We start from the raw sequence: 21,597 nt of genomic DNA, 5'->3' as shown, positions 1-21,597 counted from the left end.
TTTCCTTTCTGCTTCCTAAGCAGCAGAGGGTTTGTCTTACCATCCAGCTTTCTTTGAAGTATGTATTTCTAATTCCAGAATACAAAGTAAAGCCAGTGAAATTCTGCACTTAAGATGTTCTTCCCTCTTTGATGGCAGATTCTCCTTCCTATGAGAAGATTATATGGTGGGGAAGAGTGGCAGTAATGAGATTAGACAGTAGTTTTTGAGAGAAACTAAAATGCTGGTGAATTAAGTTGCTTTTGTTGGTTTTTTTTTGTATGAATCTGTGCATATGCTTCAACTATCAAATTAAATTGGCAAGAAGTCACCCAGATTTTGAGTTCAGACCTTTGCTTTTTGTGATCAGCTGTTTTATAACTAAACAGTTGAGGTCCTATTTCAGTTTCTGCAGTGTAATTCCATTGTAGCTGTTCACTTCTCTGAGGATTAGGATTTTTTTTTCCTCCTAGTTATCTCCTTAAGCTTAGTCATGACCAAAAGCATACTGTTATTCTTGTCCCAGCACTTCTGTCTATAAATATGCCTGGTAGGATGTGCGGGGAAGAGATAAGTTTCTAAATTTTGTGACAGTCAGACTCTTGCTCTCATTCTCTACATACAACATATTTCTCCTAAAATAAATCAATAAGTCATATATATGTTGAATTTCTTGTGATAGATTTTTATCCATATTGTCAACCTCCCTATGTAGAAAGGCTTGTGATGAAATGTTTTTTATGCTTTTCATAGATTTTACTGATATAAATTTTATAAAGGACAACCTTATTATGTTCAAGTTGTAATAGAAATGTTTAAAACTTGAGATGATAATATTGTGGTGCACTTAGAGATAGTGATAGTTACAGATTAGTTTTGTGGTTTTCTTTTACAGATGCACATAGATTCTCATGATGCTCTGGGAGTACTGAATACTCTGTTTGAAATTTTGGCTCCTTCTTCTCTTCGCCCTGTTGACATGCTTTTAAGAAGTATGTTTGTTACTCCTAAAACAATGGTAAGCAAGTAGGAACCTGATAATGCAAGTAAAGTATTTCTAGATAAGTAGTAAAAGTGGATTTTAAAGAGGAGAGGTTCGTGTGTATTTAATGCAAAACAAAACAGTATGTATTTCTATCTTTTTGAAGTACCTGAAGCTTTTAGGAAAGAATTCATCACGATTAATATGATTTACCATCTGGATGCATTTTATACAGAAATCTTTTGCTGATAGGTTACTTACTTTCATTTTGTATTTTTAGGATCAGAAATGTAGAGAAACATACAGTTACAATAAATTTGAGATTGCAATGTATAATAGGTAAATCACATTTTTCTTAAGCCAGCACTGGTACTGTTTTGACAATTGAGATTGTTAGTCTCTTTGAAGACTTGCTTTAGTAGGTTTGAATACATTCCAGTGCTATGTTGAATGCATGTGAAGTTGTATAAAATCAGACATATGAGAATGGAGCAAGCAGAAAAACCTTTATGTTTGTGTCTTCAAAACATTGTTTTTATGGTAATTGTCAAGCCTATCCAGTCTAACAATCTGTGTTTGTTTGTTTGTTAGGCGTCAGTGAGCACTGTCCAGCTATGGATTTCTGGAATTTTAGCTATCCTTAGAGTTCTCATCTCACAGTCCACAGAAGACATAGTTCTATCTCGTGTTCAGGAGCTTTCTTTCTCACCATATTTGATTTCACGTCAAGCAATTAACAGACTGAGACGTGGTGAAAATAACATATCTGCACAAGAGGATCACACTGAGGTTAAACAGACTAAATATCTGCCTGAAGAGACATTTTCTAGGTATGACATCTTGGGTCAGTTAAGGGAACGATAAAGGTTTTTGAGAAATTGAGAATATATTATGAAATGTATATGCATACATATATAATTGTTAATAAGTCGAGTTTTTAATAAGTTTTTAGTAGGGACTTTGCAGTATTCTGGTGCCTCTTCTTAAGCCAAGTGAAAGACCTACTGGAGCCATCAAGATGGGTGAATTCTGACCTTACTGAAATTGGGTCCAGAGCTTTAACTGATTCCATCTTCCTTTGTGGGGCCTATAAGTTGAATCAACCCCATAGTAGAAGCCTGTTTTCTGTACTAGGATTTTGCCTGCAAATAAGATTCAAAGTGGTTAAATTAGTCCTGCTTTTTGTTTCCTACTTCTTGAGGGCTAGCTTTGTCTAGTTAGCTTCCCATGCTTAAGCTGTCCAAGAAAGACACTTAAGCAAAAGAAGCATGGAGGGATAGTGCTTTTATTATGTTTACAAATTGTTTATCATTAAGATATCCCATCTTGACATGGGGGGAAGCATTTGAAAGATCTGTTCCTTTGAGAAACTAAAAGTTTTTACTTGAGTGTGGAATTCCAGGTAAAAGAAATTCATCTGTTTATCTTTCAGCTTACTGTGAGGGTGATGGGTAGAAGGAAAAGGGACATCTGGACTTCCTTAAAATGATCTTATGTCCAACAGGAGTGAGTTGGAGAATGATCATGGCTGGGAGCAAGGATTGCTCATTGCAGACACCCTTTTTTGGTGTTTTCTTTTGGTCTTTTTACCTGGCTGAAGGTTTGGTACAGTTGTAGAGTGAATGAGAGCAAATGAGATTGCAAACAGCTGAATTACTGTGACTTACTGAGTTGCTCCTCCCTCAGCTGAGCTGTAGTAACTGTGAGAGTGTGTTTAACTCATTGCAAATCACTATAAAGACACCACATCAATTTGAATGTTTGCTGTGGAAGTGTGGTGGGCTGGTGAGTAGGTAACACAGCTCCATTGTGTAATTGTTCAATGCTTGTGATTATCTAGCCATAGCAATAACATCACGTCTTAGGTCAACCTTTAATATAGAATATAATTCACCATTTTATTTAGGATGAAAAGACAGTAATTTTTTATCTTGATTTTAAACTTAACGAGTTTTATAGGCAGACATCATGTTGTTCTGAAACAGGTTGCAGTGATGGTTTTCCTATTAACTGTATCCTTCTGTTTTCAAGGTTCTTGTTACAGCTGGTTGGTATTCTACTCGAAGATATTGTTACCAAACAAGTGAAAGTGGACATGAATGAGCAGCAGCACACTTTCTATTGCCAGGAGCTGGGCACTTTGCTTATGTGCTTAATACATATCTTCAAATCAGGTAATACTTGAAGCAGTGCCTCATGCTGTTTGCAGTGGCATGGATTTTTGAGTTTTAAACAACTCTTGAGTTACAGAACTAATGAGAAGCAATGCGTAGGTGCATAAGACATTCTATCCTACATGCTGTGAAGAACCTTTGAAGTTTTATCCTCATGAATACAGGGCCCACTTTTCATATTTCTTTTACTTATGTAAAAAAAATGTAGTGACTTTTCATCATTCCTTTTAACTGTCTAATACTTTGGAGTTTACAAAGGCAAAGGGTTCCAAATCTGTGGCTGCATTTTCTGTAGTTCGTCTTAATTTGGAGGTTGGTAGCTCAAAGTCAAAGTACTCAAATTACTGAGTTACTGAACCCTGGGGGCAGTTTCATGACCAGGTAGGTTTCTGTTCTTTATCATAATTAAAAAAACAACAACAACAACAACAAAGAACCAGGAAAGTGGAAATAGTACTGTTTCTGCTAACTAGCACTGTTCTTAAGGTTTATGGGGTTTGTGCATGTACACTCACTCCATTCTCTGGCTGGCAGTCTTGCTATTCTATTCTTACTAATCATCTAAGGGAGTAACCTGGAATAGCGTTCTTCCCCAGTAAGTTAAGCAGATCTTTTTGTGTCACTGTCCTAGCCATCTCCTTCTCAGAAAGTTCTTTCCTCTTCTGTATGTTAGAAATCAGACAAGTAATTCTTCCTTCTACAGCCCCGTCTGTAAAATGGAAGTTATACAGCACTTCCTTACTTAATAGATGTGAATAACAAAAAAGTGAATATCAAACACTGCTTCTAAACATTTAGCATGATTCTGTTTTGTGTCCAACACCCTTTAATCTTTTTAAGCTCTTCCTGCAGATGTCAGTTATGAAGTCCTTTCTTGACAAAAATCTTCATTCTGCTGCTGTCATTGCTAGCAGCTGCTTCTTGCAGCTCTGGGTGTACTTAGTGATCATTCTGTATTTCCACGCGCCCATTACTATTGTAGTTATTGTTGTGACAGGCACATATGTATGCTGTTAATTGCTGTTAATGAGCAAAAATTTGCAATGCAGATTATGAAAAATAACCTTTGCCAAAATGACTTGGAGTAAGTGATTAAATGGAATTGAGCCAAGATTAATGAAATTAGTTAATTAAGCTGGTGACTGAAATCAGGGAAGTGGGTAACTTCAGGAGCCAGAGCTGGTGACAGAAGAAAGGGAAGGCTCCAGCTAGTTCTTCTGCAGCAACTGGCTTCCAGGATGCATGTGTCTTGGCAAAAGCTATGTAGAAATTGTCATACTGAATAAAAAATAAATATTAAAACATTCATGCAAAGCACTGGGATACATGTACTGCATGATCTCTAAAAATCACTACAAATCCCCCTTAGGGACTAATAGTAATGTGGTTACCACATATGGTGTTACAGAGTAGAAGTAAAGTTCTTCAAATGTGTGAGTTGTATTTTCATGTTTTAGCATTTCCTTTCAGGTTTAGGCTTAGATTTAATTATGTGGTTTTATTCTACTTGTTCAGTGAAAGTCTTTATAATCTTATGTCTCTTTAAGTTATATCATCTTTACTACAACTGCACTTTAAATCTGAATTGTGTTTGGGAACACAGGCTGTGATCTTCTCTCATTTTTAACCACTATTCAACGTGGATGTCTTATCTTCTCACCCATTATAGATTTTGTCAGAATGTAAACATTGGTAATTCCTGTATGGAAAACTATGGAAAACTACCAGATTAGAAATGAAGATTTACAATGTGCTACTTTGAAATAGAATGGAAATAAAAGGCATGGATAAACTGAAATGTTGGTCCTGTAAATTTAGACAACTTTACGTTTCTCCATTTTCCTTGTTTTCCTTCCCTTCTTTTTGTTACATGAATGTGTAAGTAGCAAGTCAGAAAGCAAGTGCTGACTGTTCAGTGTGCTGGGCAGTGACTTTTTGTCACTTAAAATAATGTCCTTTTTGCACATACTTCAGAATTTGGATGGAATAGTTTCAGTTTATTTTCCACTAAATATATTTGGTACCTATGGTAGGAGACCTGTGAGTAGTCTTAATAGTGTACAGAATAGCAGTTATAGCATGGTTTTTATTTAGAAGTTCTGTGATATAGAATCATAGAATAATTCTATGATTCTATATCACAGAAGTTCTAAATATACTTCAAAAAGAAAAATATCCTCATCTATAATTAACAATTTTAAAATTGATTAAGGTTTTCATGTATTAGGTAACTAATGGATGACAGAGGAAAAGTTAGGTGTCATTACAGTTTTGATCTGATCTAAAGTATTGTTCATTGAGCTGAGAGCTTGTTATTACTGATTTACACACTATCATGTCGAAATGCGTGACTTGCTTTACATTTAAAATAAAATAAAATAATATGCATTTATTTCTGGAATTGTACTGATTTATGAGCAAACTTCTGTATTCTCAAGGTACCCAGGATTATTTTGAAACTTCAGAATTCCATCCAGAACATAGTTTCTCTAATATGTTTTCGTATTTTTCAGGGATGTTTAGAAGAATCACAGCTGCAGCCACCAGGCTTTTTACAGGAGATGGATCTGATGGTAGTTTCTATACCCTTGAAAGTCTGAGTGAACTTGTTCAGTCCATGGTTCCCACACATCCTTCCTTAGTTCTCCTCTGGTGTCAGATCCTGCTGCTTGTTAATTACACAAACTACAACTGGTGGTCAGAAGTGCATCAAACTCCAAAGTAAGGTTTGTTTTTGATCCCTAGTAGTAGTACCATGTCTCTCAGTTGTATTTGGTACAGCTATATGAAAAAAAAACAACACAACTTTTAATCTTCAAAGCCTGCCGGCTGTTGAATAATACTGCTTAGGTTCTGAGATAGATCTGCATTTATTTTGTGTGTACAGGTGAGTGTGTATGTGTGAATATACTGTCTGTTGTGATGTAAGTATGCCTTTCAAACTAAGGAAATACACCCAGTTCAGTTGTTCCTCGAAAGAACTGTCGGGTAAACTTCTATACTTTGAAGACAATAAATTCCTTCTGTGTCCTTCTAAAAATGAAAAATTATAGAAAAAGCTATAGCTATTCATATGGGGACTTCTTATTTCACCTTCTAGCAGACAAGCAGCTAGTGCAGGTGATAAACACTTAGTGTTTATGGAAATACGGTCTGATCAGTAAGATGCAGGTACATCTGTGATCACTTGTCAGTGGGTCTCCTACTAAATGCTGTCAAAGCATAGTGTCAGCACCATGCTGGTTCGTTAGCAGTAGTCAAAGTAGATGCTAGTAATGTCAATATTAGCTCTCTGAAATTCAGAACTTGCTTCTTAACTGAGCTAACTCCTGGTCTGTGAATGGGTCAACCCACCTGTCAGTCACACCTGCCATTAGGATGATGTAGTCTGGGGGTGTGAAAGATACTCCACTGTGTGGGGTGGGTACCCCCTGGAGAGGAAGAGTAACAGCTGACTTAAGAGAAATTTCGGATACTTGTGCAGTGAATGTTAGGAAGACTAACTGTGCTCTAAAATGTGTGAATCAATACTTTGAGAGAGATGCACTCAGATGTGAGACTGTTGCCTTAATTCAGTCTCATGGTGTGAAAAACACAGAATTAGGTTCTGTTATTACTTAAGACACAATAGCCCAAGGTTTTTTCTTGTAAATAACCAGTTTATTTCCTTAGACAGCATGAAGAAGAAACAAACATTGAACAAAAAGTGATACAACTGTTGCTGGAAAGCTGATGAAAAGCGAGGTGTCTATTTCAAAGCCGTATAATATTTAAATGAAGTTTCTAATAGAAAGATTTACAATGAGTAGAATGTTCCAAGAAATTTGATTTTTAATGTTTCTACATGGTAATAAAATATAACGTACTTCTTGCAGGAGACATAGTCTTTCTACTACTAAATTACTTAGCCCTCAGATATCTGGAGACAGTGATGAATCAGATTCAGAATCTAAACGTGGCATGTGCAATCGAGAGATAGTGAGAAGAGGAGCACTCATTCTTTTTTGTGACTATGTGGTAAGTTTTGAATTGGGGATTTTATAACTATGGTTCTGAGTTATTTTCTTAAGTTGCCGGTTCAAAAGTGAGAATTGAGGACTAATGTGAAACTAATCATTTTCTTTCCAGGGGACACTTATGTAAACTTATGTACAACTTCATTTTGCATTTTTTCTATTCTGAACTAGTTCTCATGGCATGTCTGAGGGTACTTGGTAGGTAATAGAATAATCTGCTCAGTATTATATCCTTTACTTGTGTGTTGCTACCGGCATACTAAGTGGTGGACTTTCCAACATTAGTAGCAGCACAGTTTCTAGACAGACAAATGTCTATCTTTTTATACCATAAAATAAAAGCTTTTACATTAACATTTCATTTCCATTTTTGGTTCTCTAACAAGAACAATTTCTGTGGCTTCAGCCTTTTCATGCCTCAGTATTAGCATTTTAGTTCATTGGAATCATACCTTTGAAGTGAACCTTCCTGTAATACTTAGTATTGCACTTCAGTTTGCATTGCAAAGCACTTTTGGGGAAGCAATCTTCATTCCTCTCAGATTCAACTAGGCCAAAAGCTATGCTTAAAAAGCACTTCAAGCCCCAATGGGCTTTCAGTCACTATGGTCAGATTTGAGCTAGTCCAAGTTAATATTCTTCAAAACCTCTTTATTGAGAAGCGTTGGCTTTTTGGCATCACTTAGTTCTACAGGTCTGTTGTTTTGCATTCCTTGTTGTTATATGGTTAGCCTCTGTAGGCTTAAAATTAATTACTGAAAGATCTCTTTGGATGTATTTTCCACTCATCTGGTGTTTAGGGCAAATAGTAGTATGAAATCTTTAAAGGGAAGCCTAAATGAAATTCACCCTCTACAAGATGACTGTATGTGTGCTTCTTTCAAACAGTATTTTGTTAAAAACGGTGTCTCTAAAATGTCCTTCTCAATTTACTTCTGTCAAGTTGGAAGGGACCCACAAGGATCATCAAATCCAACTCCTAACTCCTCATAGGACCATCCGAAAAACAGACTCTGTGTGTGAGAGCGTTGCCTAAACACTCCTAGAACTCTGGCAGATTCAGTGCTCTGACCACTGCTCTGGGATTCCTGTTCCAGTGCTTAACTACCTTCTCACCTTTTCCTGTTATCCAGTGTGACTCTCCCATGATACAGCTTCAAAGTGTTCCCTTTTCATGTCATGGTGTAATGATACTGAAAAAGCTGGTTACAAATTCATTATGACTTTTAATTTGAACAAGCTCAAAAGCACATGAAAAAACTAATCTAAAAGTAATGGTGGCAGTACTAAAATATGGACACTTTGTACCATTATTTTAAAATAATTACTGGAATTATGTATAAAAGTCTTCATGTATCAGATCGTGTTTAGTAATTAGATACTTACTATGCACGTTACTTTTTTCCCTTTCAGTGTCAAAACCTACATGATTCAGAACACTTGACTTGGCTTATTGTGAATCATGTTCAAGACTTGATTAATCTATCCCATGAGCCTCCAGTACAAGACTTCATTAGTGCTGTTCACAGAAATTCAGCAGCCAGTGGTCTCTTCATCCAGGCCATTCAATCACGGTGTGAGAATCTTGCAGCTGTAAGTCTAACTTAACTTTTTAAGAAAGAAATCACTTAGATTCTAGTAATTGTAACTGTTAAGTATGCAGATTCTAACATTTGTGTCATCTATCAAATTGTAATGTTATTTTTGAAGTTGCCTGTTTAAAAAAAAAAAAACCAGCAAGAAATGAACCTTATAATAGATTGGCAACTTCAGTATCAGGTGTGTTCCATTTCATCAAATCTGTAAATTATATTAGAGTTGATTAAGCTGCTGTTCTTCCTTTTTTATTATTCTACATAATAAATATGAGAGTTAAATAAAGCATTAACTTCCAACTTCGATTTCAGTACCTTGATGACTACTACTAACCACAAAGGTGGGAACAGGAGCTAGTCCATCTTCATAGGTCCTAACAGCATGAAAATTATTTGCAAACTCAAGTTGCCCCTCATTAATCTGGTGCAGAAGTTACAGGGACTTGACGCTGGACTCTTCATAAGTTTCAGAAATTCAGCTTATGATTTCTGCTGGTTATTGTAATTTCCAAATTAAAAGGAGTGGATGATTAATTGTAGGGATGTAGGGTTGTCATCCCTCTTGGGAACTAGCTCAGTGAGACAGTTATTTCCTGGGTTTCTTTTAGAGGTAATGGTGAGAGATGCTCCCGCGCCCTGAGCAACCTGGTAAAATTTCCTCTCTCTTCTTGTCTGTGGACAAGTCCACTACAACTGCTGTAGCGCCCTTAGTGTCTGAGTAAAATGCTTTTAAGATGAGATAAATCTGAGTTATAGTATGCTTGTCTGAGAATAGGTAAAATTAATTGCATGTTTTTGAAGGAAGCTGTAAAATTAAAACAGCTAATGTTCACAGTCCGCTCTTAAAAAAAAAAGTCATATCACCATAAGTCATTGTTTTGTCTTTTTTTCACTTTAGAATGCATCTTAAAAATGTGTATATAAATTTCCTTGTGCTCCTTTATAATTATGCATCACTGTTTCTATGATTATGAGCTCCAAATATCCCTTACGCGTTTCTTGACCCTTGCATTCATGTCTTGACTCTGGTTCAGGTTTATCAGCTTTCAAATCTTTCTGTGATTTTGCTTAAGACTTCTGTTTTTTTCCTTATTTTGATTTCTTCCTCTTTTTTTGTACTTGCTGTTCTGACAGTTAATCACTGAACAAACCAGCCTTCATATAAAGTAACTCAGTAACTCAGACTTATTAGCTTACAGATGATTATATTGGTCAGTTTGTTGTCTGCTGTAGTGTTTTTATAAGTACCTTTTCCTTTAAGCTCTTTGTATTCCAATTGATTGACTTATTTTGTTTCAACCCCCTCCTATTAACCCTACTGCCATCAGTGTTAGATATGTAATGTTCCCTTTTTGTGTTCTTTTGATGTTTAGCCTACGATTCTGAAGAAGACTTTACAGTGCTTAGAGGGGATACATCTCAGCCAGTCTGGAGCAGTCTTGACATTGTATGTTGATAAGCTTCTTTGTACTCCATTCCGTGTGCTAGCTCGCATGGTTGACACACTGGCTTGCCGTCGGGTAGAAATGCTTTTGGCTGCAACTTTACAGGTAAAGATAAATACATTTATCTGCAAATCAGTTTGGGTAGTGCTAGCAATAACAATCAAATGTAAGTGTTTAAATTAAAGTTACTTCTATGGAAAAATAATACTTTATAATATATATAGATATGAATGATTGCATTTCACTTTATCAGCATATAAATCTCATAATCTGTTCTAAGTACATATGTGTATTTTACTTGTTTTCTTGTGACTCCTATAGAACAGCATTACTCAGTTACCAGTTGAAGAACTGGATAGAATTCAGGAATACCTTCAAAACAGTGGATTAGCAACGAGGTAATGCCGGTACCTGTTAAAATATCAAGTTAAGGAATTTTGTAGAAGCAATTATGATAGGTTTGAGTTTTTTTAAGCTAAGATAGTGAATCCTGTTAAGAGGTGAAATGAGTAAAGCATCATATAAGGTTCATGCTTACTGTAACTCAAAGACAGTTGCTTGTATGAGTTTACTACTTAAATGCATTTTGCAACTTCAGGAAAGCCAAAGGCTCAGAGACAGCAGACTCTCTTTATCCCAAACCTTAGAAGTATTTAACTTTTAAAAGTTACCCCCAATTAATTTTGGCAAAAATCACAAACTACATTGCTGTGAAAACAACTTTATTTTCCTCAGAGTTGTTTCCTCAGATTTTGTTGGTTCCAGTTGTTGGTTTTTTTCCATTCACTGATTTAATCTTCGTGTTGTTTATAAGTAAACTACTATTATAAAAAGGAACAAAGCATTTCTTTCAAAAGTCCTTTCAAAAGCCTTACTCAATGATGGAAAGAGTAATTTAATTCTCCTGATGTCATTGCTATCGGAGGTTGATATCTATTGACTGAAATAGGAAATAGAAGTAGGGGTAAAGAACATGAAGCCTAAGACAGTGGTAGATTGATAGCAATGTGCCTTCACTTAGGAAATTTAACTTAACAATATAATAGCAGTCAGAATCTCCAAATGACTTTTACAGTACCAGTGCAGTACTGGAATCAGAAAAAGAAACAAAAAGAAAACATGGATTGCAGTGGCTTTTAAAGCCACAGACAGAAATTCTTAATCTTAAATATCAGTTTACTTTTACTCCGTTTTCTTAAAGTGGATTCTTGTTTGGAATCTGATAGAACGTGTTCATATGCAGTCAAGTCTGTGTGTTAAATTTTATTCTTATTCACTAAAAAGGTATACTACTTAAAGAAATTGAACAGCTTGCATTTTATGCATAAGCATGTACAAGCTCAAAGTCTAAATCAAATCTTTATTGCTGGTGGTACAGGATTGATTTTTTTGTCGGTTGGTAGCTGGTGAATTTTGCAGTTTTACATCATGTGGATGATCCAGCAAAAATCTCATGATGCTAGTGCTTTTCTGTCCCAGTTATGAACATTAGTTCACTGGATGAGTTTCTTTTTTTAAATGCTTTATGAAACTAAGTTAGCTCTTTGCTGACGCTTGTTTTTATTTTCAGACACCAAAGACTTTACTCACTCTTGGATAGATTTCGTCTTATGGTGGCACCAGACACAACTAGTCCTTCACCTCTGGTTACCTTGCACCCACTAGATGGAGAAGACCAACCAGGTTTAGAGAATGTAATTCTAGATAAAGTAAGATTCTATTTAGAAATGCCTTGCTCAAAAAGTATTCTTCTTATTATGACATATTTGATAGCAGCTTATTTTTACTATGCTCTTAAAATTGTCAATCTCAAATAGGGATCAGTGAATGATTTCATGTGATAGCTGTTAGGCTAAAGATTAATAATTAAAATGTGCATGCATATTTCTTATGTATATGGTGCCATGAAAAACTATGAAGTTTTTTTTCTCTCCACAAAATTAGAGGAAAGATTTACAAGAAGGTTCATATAGACATATACTGTCATCTGTTTTCTTGATGTGTTTCCAGCAGTGATCAGTTTTATTAATTTGTTGACTGAAAATAGCTGGTTTTCTCTTTTTGAATTTCTGTTTGACATGTAATTAGATACATTTACCTCAGTGCAGGATGGAAGGCTAAGAGAATTTTGAGGTCTTTATCTTCCTTTCTTTCCAGTTTCCAGTCCATTTCTCCTTTTATTACGTCATGTTCTATAGCGATGCATAGAAACTTTAAACAGGTTTAATAGAGATGGCAAAAATTACTGATTAGCTGATAATTTAGAGCCGTCCAAGTGAGTTGTGGAACACACTGACTTAACAGAAGGACTGAGAACAACTTAGATAGTAGGAGGAAAGGCTGTGCCCGGAAACCATTGACCTCTCGTTTTCTGTCGTCTTCCTCTGTGTAACTTCAAATCTTGCACAAAGGAAGTTTTCATATGCTTCCTCCACAGTTAGTTTCTGATTAGTATCAGCTGATTCTGGATGTCCATTAATTGATAAAGGAAACAAAAAAAAGTTGACTCTTCATATTCTTCAATTAAATTAGTTATATTTTTAACTTATTTCTCTAGGCTCAGCACTATAAATGTAAGGAGTAAGTCTTAATTTGTTTCAGTGCATCTTTCAGTGTAGATGCTGTCTTCATCTGATATGATAGGCCACTGATTCTGAAGACTTTTTTTTCCTTGTTGCAATATTTTTTTGTTTTATTATACTTGACTACCAAATACTCCAGGTTTTCTAAATGCTGTCATCAGCTTTTCAATCCTAATATACGTATGCTATATGCTAAGCTTTTTTGGCTTTGTTTCTTGTGTAGACTCCATGGAAATAGATAACTTGTTTGTTTATCTGAAGATGATCCGTTCATCAGTCATCTATTTTGCATTTTCTCATAGCTTTTTTTTTTTTTTGCAGTTTCTTTTTTGTTCTTGTTGTTGACATTAATGTAGCCTAAAGATTTCTTAACCACAATTAAATGACATTAAGCAGTTCTCCCTCCACTCCTGAAATTGTTTCAATTTTGTGAAAATAAAATCTGTAATGAACTTATTTTCTTCGATTATTAAAGGAGTGGTATATGTCACTAGTGAGGTCTCAGTGTTGCATCAAGTCTGACTCAGCACTACTAGAAGGTGCAGAACTGTTAAACAGAATTCCTCAGCCTGACCTGAACTCCTTCATGAACAGCAAGGTAACTTTTTTGTCTGATGGAACAGTATCAGCTGAAGATGTTGTATTAAATTGTTTTGGATATTCTAGTTGGTAGTATTAATACATTAGATTCTTAAATACATACATTTCAGATTTATGTAATGCTAGCTCTTCACCTATTGGATTTCATTAGGTTTGGGAAATGAAATGCTGAATGTTTTCTGGCTCTGTCTAGCAATGGTGCTAATAGTTTTCTAATAGTGCAGATTGTGTGTATGAAGTGGAAGTGAGGTGCAAGTTTACATATCCACAGTTCTGTCATTTTACATAATTTTGTTGCACAGCCTTTTACAAGACCAGGTGATTCTGAAACTTTTGATCATCTATACTAGCTTCTAATATAGCTCTCGTGACACAGATGGTGAATCTGTAGTGACACATAGCTGGGTTTATTAAGAGCATAATTTGCTCAAATTCTCTACAGTACGTTCACTGTTGGCATGCTGAAATGATAGTGGGAAACTATTTAAAAAGATTTTATACTTTCTCATTTTGAGGAGAAATGAGTAATATTCAAATATAGATCCTGTGGAGTCACACTGTTGAGCTACACCTTTCAGATGTTTTAGAATTTAAGATTCATTTTACTAGAGGTACTTCTGGAGAAGGCAAAACATGAATTTAAGTGAAGTTGAGCTTATAGTTTTATTTTCAAATTTATTTTTTTCTACTGGTTTTTCTTTAAAGAGGATATAAGTTCCTGTGATGTTTATGAAATGGGTCATGATGGTGGTGGTAGTTCTTTTTTTGTTTTTCGGAGAGTGACTTGTCCAAACATGCATACCAAACAACTGATAGAGCTTGCACTTTTCAACCCTCTGTTAACTAATATTTCTAAAATTTTAATATTTTGGGCTGAATTGCTGTTCATTTTCCTTGATATGTTTTTGGAAAGTTTCAGCAAAAGTGTTTTTAAATAACTTCTGAGTATAAGGTTAGAGAAAAAGAAAAAAGGGAAATGCATTAAGTTTTCAGGCAGAATACACAGAGTTATGTTATGCTTTGCATAACAGGAGTATAACTTATCTGGGAAGTACAGCAGAAGTTTCCTTGTTTTCCCCACTGAGAAATTTGCACTTATTTATGTTGAAATCTTTTTAAGAATCAGTTTATCAACAAATAAATCTTGCTGAAGATTCTTTGTGTACAGTTCAGCAGCTTTATTCATATTCTGTTCTGAAAACTTGTACTGGCCATATTGATTTTTCCCTTCCAGACAAGGATATTGATGTTTAGAATTTAAACTGAAGACAAATGTGATCTCAGTTATGGTGTTGTTACACCATAATAGAATGGAGGTCTTGTAAATTAATAAACTGTTAATTTACTATTATATTAACTGGGGAGAGCAGTTCTGTCAAATATTTGCTTTTCTTTAAAAGCAGGTTATTTACTTTGTATTTACTGTTTAATTTCAGGAATTCAACCTGAGCTTGTTAGCACCTTGTTTAAGCCTTGGCATGAGTGAAATCTCAAGAGACCAGAAGAGTAGCCTTTTTGAAGCAGCTCGGAGAGTGACACTGGATCACGTGTCTGCCACTGTATTAAACCTTCCTGCCAGCCACCAGGTTTTCCAACCACTTTTGCCAACTGAGCCATCGGCCTACTGGAAAAAACTAAACGATATCTTTGGTAATAGAAATAATGGTCTCTTTAAGTTTATTCTCTCCTCTACAAAGGTAGTTTGCAGATGGCTTGTCAATACATGAACTTACTATTTAAAAAAAAAAAAGTTAAGATGCTTGGCATAAAAATGCCTATGAAATAATTCTGAAAACATTTATTGACGGAAAAACTCAGACTTGTAGATTACATCCTGTCTTGTCTCGTAGGCGATGAGGTGATGTATCAGTCTGTGATGATGCTTTGTCGTGCGCTCGCTCAGTATTTGTTGTTACTCTCAAAACTACCAACCAGTCTCCGTGTTCCTCCTGACAAAGAGGATGACATCCTGAGATTTGTCGTGATGTCAATAGAGGTAGGAAACTAAAGCGTAAATAAAGATGTGAAGAAATATTGGGAGGGAACCAACTTTGACTTAAATTGATCACTATGGAGTGAATTTTGATCTGGGCAACTTGTCTTACTGCAGAAGTTTATTCAGTGGTTCTTTTACTTGATCTGTGCCAGAAAATCAGATGGGCTTATTGGGCAAGGGTAGCTTTTTACAAAAAGAAATCGACTGAAAGATACAATGATCTTGACATTTTGGAAAAATGCCCTGCACTGTTTCTGGTACACTGGGTAGACAAGGATCTGTTTGTTTGTTTTTTTAATTATTTTTTTTATTTTTGTTTTGCTTTCTTTTTTTCCCCTCTGTTTAATGCTCTTAATTTTCTTGTACTTTTCTGTTTTCTCAAGAAACAAAATCATTTTTTCTGTACAACTTATGAAAAATATATATATTATGTGTTGCTGTAAACAAACAAAAACACCAGAAGCCAACAAAAACCTTCAACTATAAATTCATATGCTTTGAGAATTTTGTTCTAATGGCAATTGTTTATTTTTTCATAGGCGTTAACATGGCATTTAATACATGACCGACTTCCAATAAGTATAGATCTGCAAGCTGCTCTGGATTGCTGCTGTCTGACTTTACAGCAGCCTAACCTCTGGAATTTGCTGGCTTCTGCAGTTAATGTGACATATGCTTGCTCCTTAATTAATTGCATTAAGTTTATCATAGAAGCAGGTGAGTCCCATTTGAACAGCTGTGAAAAAAAATTCTTAAATAGTTCCACTGATTCAATGCTAGGTGTTTGCAGTATATCCTGTGAGTCCTTTCTAGTCATTTCTGTGGCACTTTATTTTTAGTGTTTTAATTTAACACTTAAAACTTTGTGTTTATTTTTGATCTCAGCAAGTGCCTTGGAAATGTAGATTTTTAACAGTTGTAAGTAAGAAGAATTAAAAAAAAATATGGAATGTAGGATATTTAAAAGATACTACTGTTATATATTTTTGTCTAAATTCAGTTGCAGTTGAACCTGGAAATCAACTTCTTAGTCCAGAAAGAAAGAAGAATGCTTCAAAAGGCTTAAGTGAGAATGAAGTTGATTCAAACATGCACAGTAAGTAAACATTGAATTCCACATTTGTTTTAGATTTTCACAAAAGAAAAATTTCAATTACTGATTTTTTTAAACAAGATTTCATCTGAAAGTTTACTTCTATTCGATAAATGCTTATCAGGTATAGATTGACAGTTTTCATACATATATTTTTTACTTGAAAGCTTGAAATGTTAATGGAGATTTTTCTTTAGGCAGTTTTGTCAGCTGTGCAGCATGCTGCAGACTGAGCTTTTTAAAATGCTGTAGGATTTTTAAATTTCACCTGAGGGTAGGATCTAAAAATTAATATTTAAAAACAAATGACAGACTCATTTTCTGCCTTTCTACTCTAATGGGAGTACGGTACTGGGTGAAAGTCAAGTCCTCTAAAATGGTTAGCACTGTCTTTTATATCCAGCTGTGCTTGTTTAGTGTAAGATTTCATTTCCATGTAGAGAATCGACCTGTTTATCAGATCTAGCTCAGAGCCAGCTATGAAAGTGCTTTCTTATGAGATAAGTGAGTTTCATCACTTTACATTGTAAGAAAAGCTCTGTTCAATGTGGGGTTAAGAAACTTGCATGTTTTCTGCTTTTCTTGCATGTTTTTCTGGCCGATCTCAGCTATTGATATTCTCTAGCACTGAGACTGGCAAGCAATACAAACAATTGCAGGGAAGGTGGTGGTAGTATTTTTTTTTTTTTAACTAGCTAACTGCTGTAGAACATTTTTTTGTCTTTGTCCTTAGTGTGGTTTTGTACTTCTTGGCATATGTTTTAATTAAGCTTTTACACTTCTTTTTATATGAATTTAACTGGTGTGTTTTGAATAGATTCATAAAATAAATATCTTTTTCTCCCCCAAAAGAAGTGAAACACATTACTGCAGCTTGTGAAATGATAGCTGAGATGGTGGAATGTTTGCAGACTGTTCTGGCTTTGGGTCATCATAGAAACAGCAGTATCCCAGCATTTCTCACTCCTGTCCTCAAGAATATCATCATCAGTTTAGCAAGGCTGCCTCTAGTGAACAGTTACACAAGAGTGCCTCCCTTGGTATGTTCATTATGTTTAATTTTCAGGCTGTAAAAGCTTCCAGAGAACTTTTTGCATAAACAAACTAGACTGCATCTTAACTTACATATTATTAGGACTCGATCAGTATCTACTTTGATCACCCAGTTTAGGTTTTGAAACTCTAAATAGTAGAGCATTGTAAAGATATAAAATAAAGTTATGAAGTAAGAATTCTAACTAGAATGGGGTGTAATTTCGCTCCTTACATTCTTGGATGAATGTCCAGGCAGTAATTGAAAGAAAATTAGGCAAGGATTTGGGATTTTTGATAGGGTTTAATATTTCCTTCTGTCCTGCAAAATTGTTTAACCCTGGAAAGAGTGCAAAATATACATGGATGTCTGTGACATTGATTCACAAGTTTATTTGATGGCATGCTAAGTAAGTACCACAATGATGCAAAGATGCTGAGATGATCCCAGAGTCTAAATCAACTCAGATGTTTAATAGTGGTACCATGGCATACCATGCAGGTACTTTTAGATTGTGCATTTTTCCTAAGTCACCGTAGATCCTTTGGACAAAGTATTTCAGTCTCTCCTTTTTGGCAGACACAATGTGGATTTAATAACACTTCATGATTACTTCCAATGTATTGTTAATGTTGTGAAATGATTTCAAGTTGATACATTAAAAACAATCATCTGAAATGTGTCCAAGTTCTTATGAAGTAAAGCAGAAGTAGATTTCCTGATCCCTGTGTAGAGTTTCTCAGCACTGTGTTTATGAGGGGATGGCAAAAGATACTAATTTGATAAATCAAGACTTCTTTGGCCATTCTCAGATGCATCTTTATGCTTCTTTAGCCATCTGTTATTTGTTATCCCTGTATTACTGTACTCAATTCAGGTGTTACCTAGTACTTAGCATAACTTAAGTTTTAAACTGCAATATGTGACAGCAACATTTTCTTTAATGCTTTAACTTGGAAGGTAGGATTAAATAATTAATTCATAGTGAGAAACATGCAGAGAAAAAGTGCAAAATGTGCTACCTGCATTAGCTATGTAATCTTTCTGTATGTTTTTTTATTTGGAGAATTATTTTAGTGATTTGTGTCTCATTGCATTTGAATGGTTATATACAAGTATTATTGTCATGTTAGTGCTATTACTGTTTTGGAACAGTAAGAATCTTTCTTTCTTTGTATTTCACCAGGTCTGGAAATTAGGCTGGTCGCCAAAGCCTGCAGGTGACTTTGGCACAGTTTTTCCTGAAATCCCAGTAGAATTTCTTCAAGAAAAAGAAATCTTTAAAGAGTTCATCTATCGCATTAATACACTCGGTATGTACAAAATTAAAATTGAATGCAGTTGGCTCTTACTTTTCTTATTTTCCCTCAGTAAGTTGTGAAGTTAGCAGATAACTGAGTTTGCTGCTACATCAGACCTCAAAAAAAAAAAGTCCAGCTTTTTGGATGCTTCTCTATTTTGAAAACCTGATAGATGTCATCTTTTTTAACACTGGACAAAATATCTGTATGTATGGTAAAAATAGGAAAGAAAAAAAAAAGAACCTGAAGATGATATTGTTCAGAGTCCTTCCAATTTTTTATTTTCTAAAATAAACAATTTATAATTAAATTGTAATGATTACAAAAATCCTCAGTTGAAGAGGAAGCAGTATGAAATAGCACATTGTTTCTACAGGTTTAATGTTCCACGTTTAGTTCTGTATTAAGACACAAATGGCTGTTGCTGTGTGTTTTCTTAGGATGGATCAGCCGTACCCAGTTTGAAGAGACTTGGGCGACTTTACTTGGTGTACTTGTAACTCAGCCTATTGTAATGGACCAAGAAGAGAACCAACAAGAGGTAATGTTGCTCACTGAATGTTTTTTAAATTAAATTTTAATTGGAACTAAGGAAAACTGTTTCTGTTAATAAGTCTGTCAAACAGAAAAGTAGTGACCAAAGTGGAGAGACTACTTCTAGTTTTAGTTTCTTGTCTGCAAGTCCATGTGAGTTTAGACCTATCTATCAGTGGTGACAAATACTGAATCTGTACCATTGTGGTTTGAAAGCAGCATTAGAGTAATGACTGTATCTAGTTAAAGATACCCAGAAAAATGCTGCTGAAAAATCAGTGATGAATTTGAGTTCTTTTCCTAAAAGCATTGTAAATAAAATTAGCTAACGTGGAAACTTCAGAAGCTATTCAACTCAGATTTGGTTTCATTTGATGCTTTGTTTCAACAGGAAACTAATGGATTGGTTCTAACAAGAAAAATATACAATTTGAACGCTCTGAAATGGACACCTTGAGATTTTAATGCTGTTAGGATAAGAGTGTGCATGTAGAATTTCAGTGATGGAAGGATGCCCTTTTGCTACTTGCAGTGATTTGTGTGCATTGCGTGCATTGCATCTGTCAGTGTCAGCTAGATATCTGGCTAGGAAGAAGTCTAGTTGCCAGACTTGTTAATGGTAATTTAGTGGAAGGTAACAAACCAATATTCAGGGTTTTCAGGATTCTTTTTTTTTTTTCCAATTCAAATTACAGTAAGTTCATTTTACAGGAAGATACAGAGAGGACCCAAATTAATGTTCTTGCAGTACAAGCCATAACTTCCTTGGTGCTGAGTGCAATGACAATACCTGTTGCAGGCAATCCAGCAGTCAGTTGTTTGGAACAGCAGCCTCGCAACAAAGCTTTAAAAGCTCTGGACACAAGGTATTTTTTTTTTCCACTTCGAAATGTGTAAATTTATGCTTGTGATTAATATGTCATTACATTTAGCTTAATCTAGCAATAGCAAATATGCACAGACTTTTTTTTTTAATAAATGTATAAAGGTGGATCTGTTTGCACAGAAATTGCATAAACTTGCTGAGTAAAAAGACAGTATCTGGAAGAAGACAATGAATGTAAAATCTAGTCAACAGTGTGCAGAATATATCTCTAAACATTTCTCAGTTTTAGCATCCCTTAAAATGCCAGTAAGTGTAGACACACAACATTGTAGAGTAAGCTAGTCAGACTTGCACAAAATCGTTAAAGGGAAAATCTACTTTAATCAATTTCTGTTGGGTTTTCAGGTTTGGGAGGAAGCTAAGTGTTATCAGGGGAATTGTTGAACAAGAAATCCAAGCAATGGTATCTAAGAGAGATAATATTGCTACTCATCACTTATATCAAGCTTGGGACCCTGTTCCATCACTTTCTCCTGTTAGCACAGGTAGGTGCCTTTGTTGGAGTGAGAGAGAGAGTGAATTTCTCTTAGATTTAAAAAGTAGAAATGATACTGTTAGGAATTTGAAACCCAGTTTGCAAGAAAATAAGCCATTTTAAGATATACATATTTTTTAAAATTGCCTTCTGTTTTGCTTTAGGTGCTCTTATCAGCCATGAAAAACTCTTATTGCAAATCAATACTGAACGAGAAATAGGAGATATGGATTATAAACTGGGGCAGGTTTGTTAAAACTTAACTTTGAACTTGACTTTTATTACATTTTCTTCTAATTCTTGAAAATCCAGTTGAGAAATGTTGCTTAACATCAAATTTAAATGAAGGCCTCTGACATTAAGAGTAGATCATAATTGCATGATTCCTCTCAGCCAGTTAATCCACCTTTCAGAAGTTTTGCTTTTGTGTGTGTGCTTGGCCTTTGAGCCAGCTATGGAATTATTCTGCTCTTCAGCCCTGTGTGTTAAAAAGCCCATGTGGTATTAGGCTTAACTTTAGCTATTGGATTTTAATTTGCTGTTGCAAGCATACAGCTGTTCTTAGGAAAAGAAAAATTACTGGATAACTATGCAATGTTGTTTTAACTTTAAATACATAGGGATTTTCTTAAATTTTATAAAGAAAACCTGAAGAACATAGAGGTTTTTTTATAGATAGCCTGAGTGAAAGTAATTAACATTGCATTCAGTTCTCGTTTCAGAAGAAAGGTTAAATTGCAATTAATTTGAATTGCAGTCATTACTGTTCTTAATTATTTTCTTGCTCAGTATGAATTGTGAATACCTTCACTTTGCTTTAGATTTAGGATCTAATATGTTAACTTTGAATGATGTATGCACATCATACCGAGTTCAACTAAAACATTGAAAAAGGTTTAAAAAAAA

The 21,597-nt window shown here is 35.0% G+C and overlaps 1 protein-coding gene across 1 annotated transcript in view; it reads left to right on the top strand.

The window, feature by feature from the left end:
* Positions 1-852: 852 nt before the first annotated feature.
* LOC100540532 (huntingtin) overlaps positions 853-21,597 on the top strand; it is a 33,811-nt gene continuing 13,066 nt past the window's right edge. Inside the window, exons 1-20 of the mRNA XM_031553209.1 lie at positions 853-997; positions 1,553-1,791; positions 2,993-3,135; positions 5,649-5,856; positions 7,011-7,152; positions 8,565-8,744; positions 10,120-10,296; positions 10,513-10,589; positions 11,762-11,900; positions 13,249-13,371; positions 14,810-15,023; positions 15,224-15,369; positions 15,909-16,086; positions 16,370-16,465; positions 17,315-17,502; positions 18,682-18,808; positions 19,237-19,337; positions 20,042-20,196; positions 20,562-20,701; positions 20,856-20,938. Coding sequence (XP_031409069.1) covers positions 875-997; positions 1,553-1,791; positions 2,993-3,135; positions 5,649-5,856; positions 7,011-7,152; positions 8,565-8,744; positions 10,120-10,296; positions 10,513-10,589; positions 11,762-11,900; positions 13,249-13,371; positions 14,810-15,023; positions 15,224-15,369; positions 15,909-16,086; positions 16,370-16,465; positions 17,315-17,502; positions 18,682-18,808; positions 19,237-19,337; positions 20,042-20,196; positions 20,562-20,701; positions 20,856-20,938 — 2,979 coding nt within the window. The 5' untranslated portion in view covers positions 853-874. The remainder of the gene's footprint in view (positions 998-1,552; positions 1,792-2,992; positions 3,136-5,648; positions 5,857-7,010; positions 7,153-8,564; positions 8,745-10,119; positions 10,297-10,512; positions 10,590-11,761; positions 11,901-13,248; positions 13,372-14,809; positions 15,024-15,223; positions 15,370-15,908; positions 16,087-16,369; positions 16,466-17,314; positions 17,503-18,681; positions 18,809-19,236; positions 19,338-20,041; positions 20,197-20,561; positions 20,702-20,855; positions 20,939-21,597) is intronic.

This window comes from Meleagris gallopavo, chromosome 4 (genome assembly GCF_000146605.3).
Source record: "Meleagris gallopavo isolate NT-WF06-2002-E0010 breed Aviagen turkey brand Nicholas breeding stock chromosome 4, Turkey_5.1, whole genome shotgun sequence".
NCBI lineage: Eukaryota > Metazoa > Chordata > Aves > Galliformes > Phasianidae > Meleagris > Meleagris gallopavo.
This window is presented reverse-complemented; position numbering and strand designations above follow the sequence as displayed.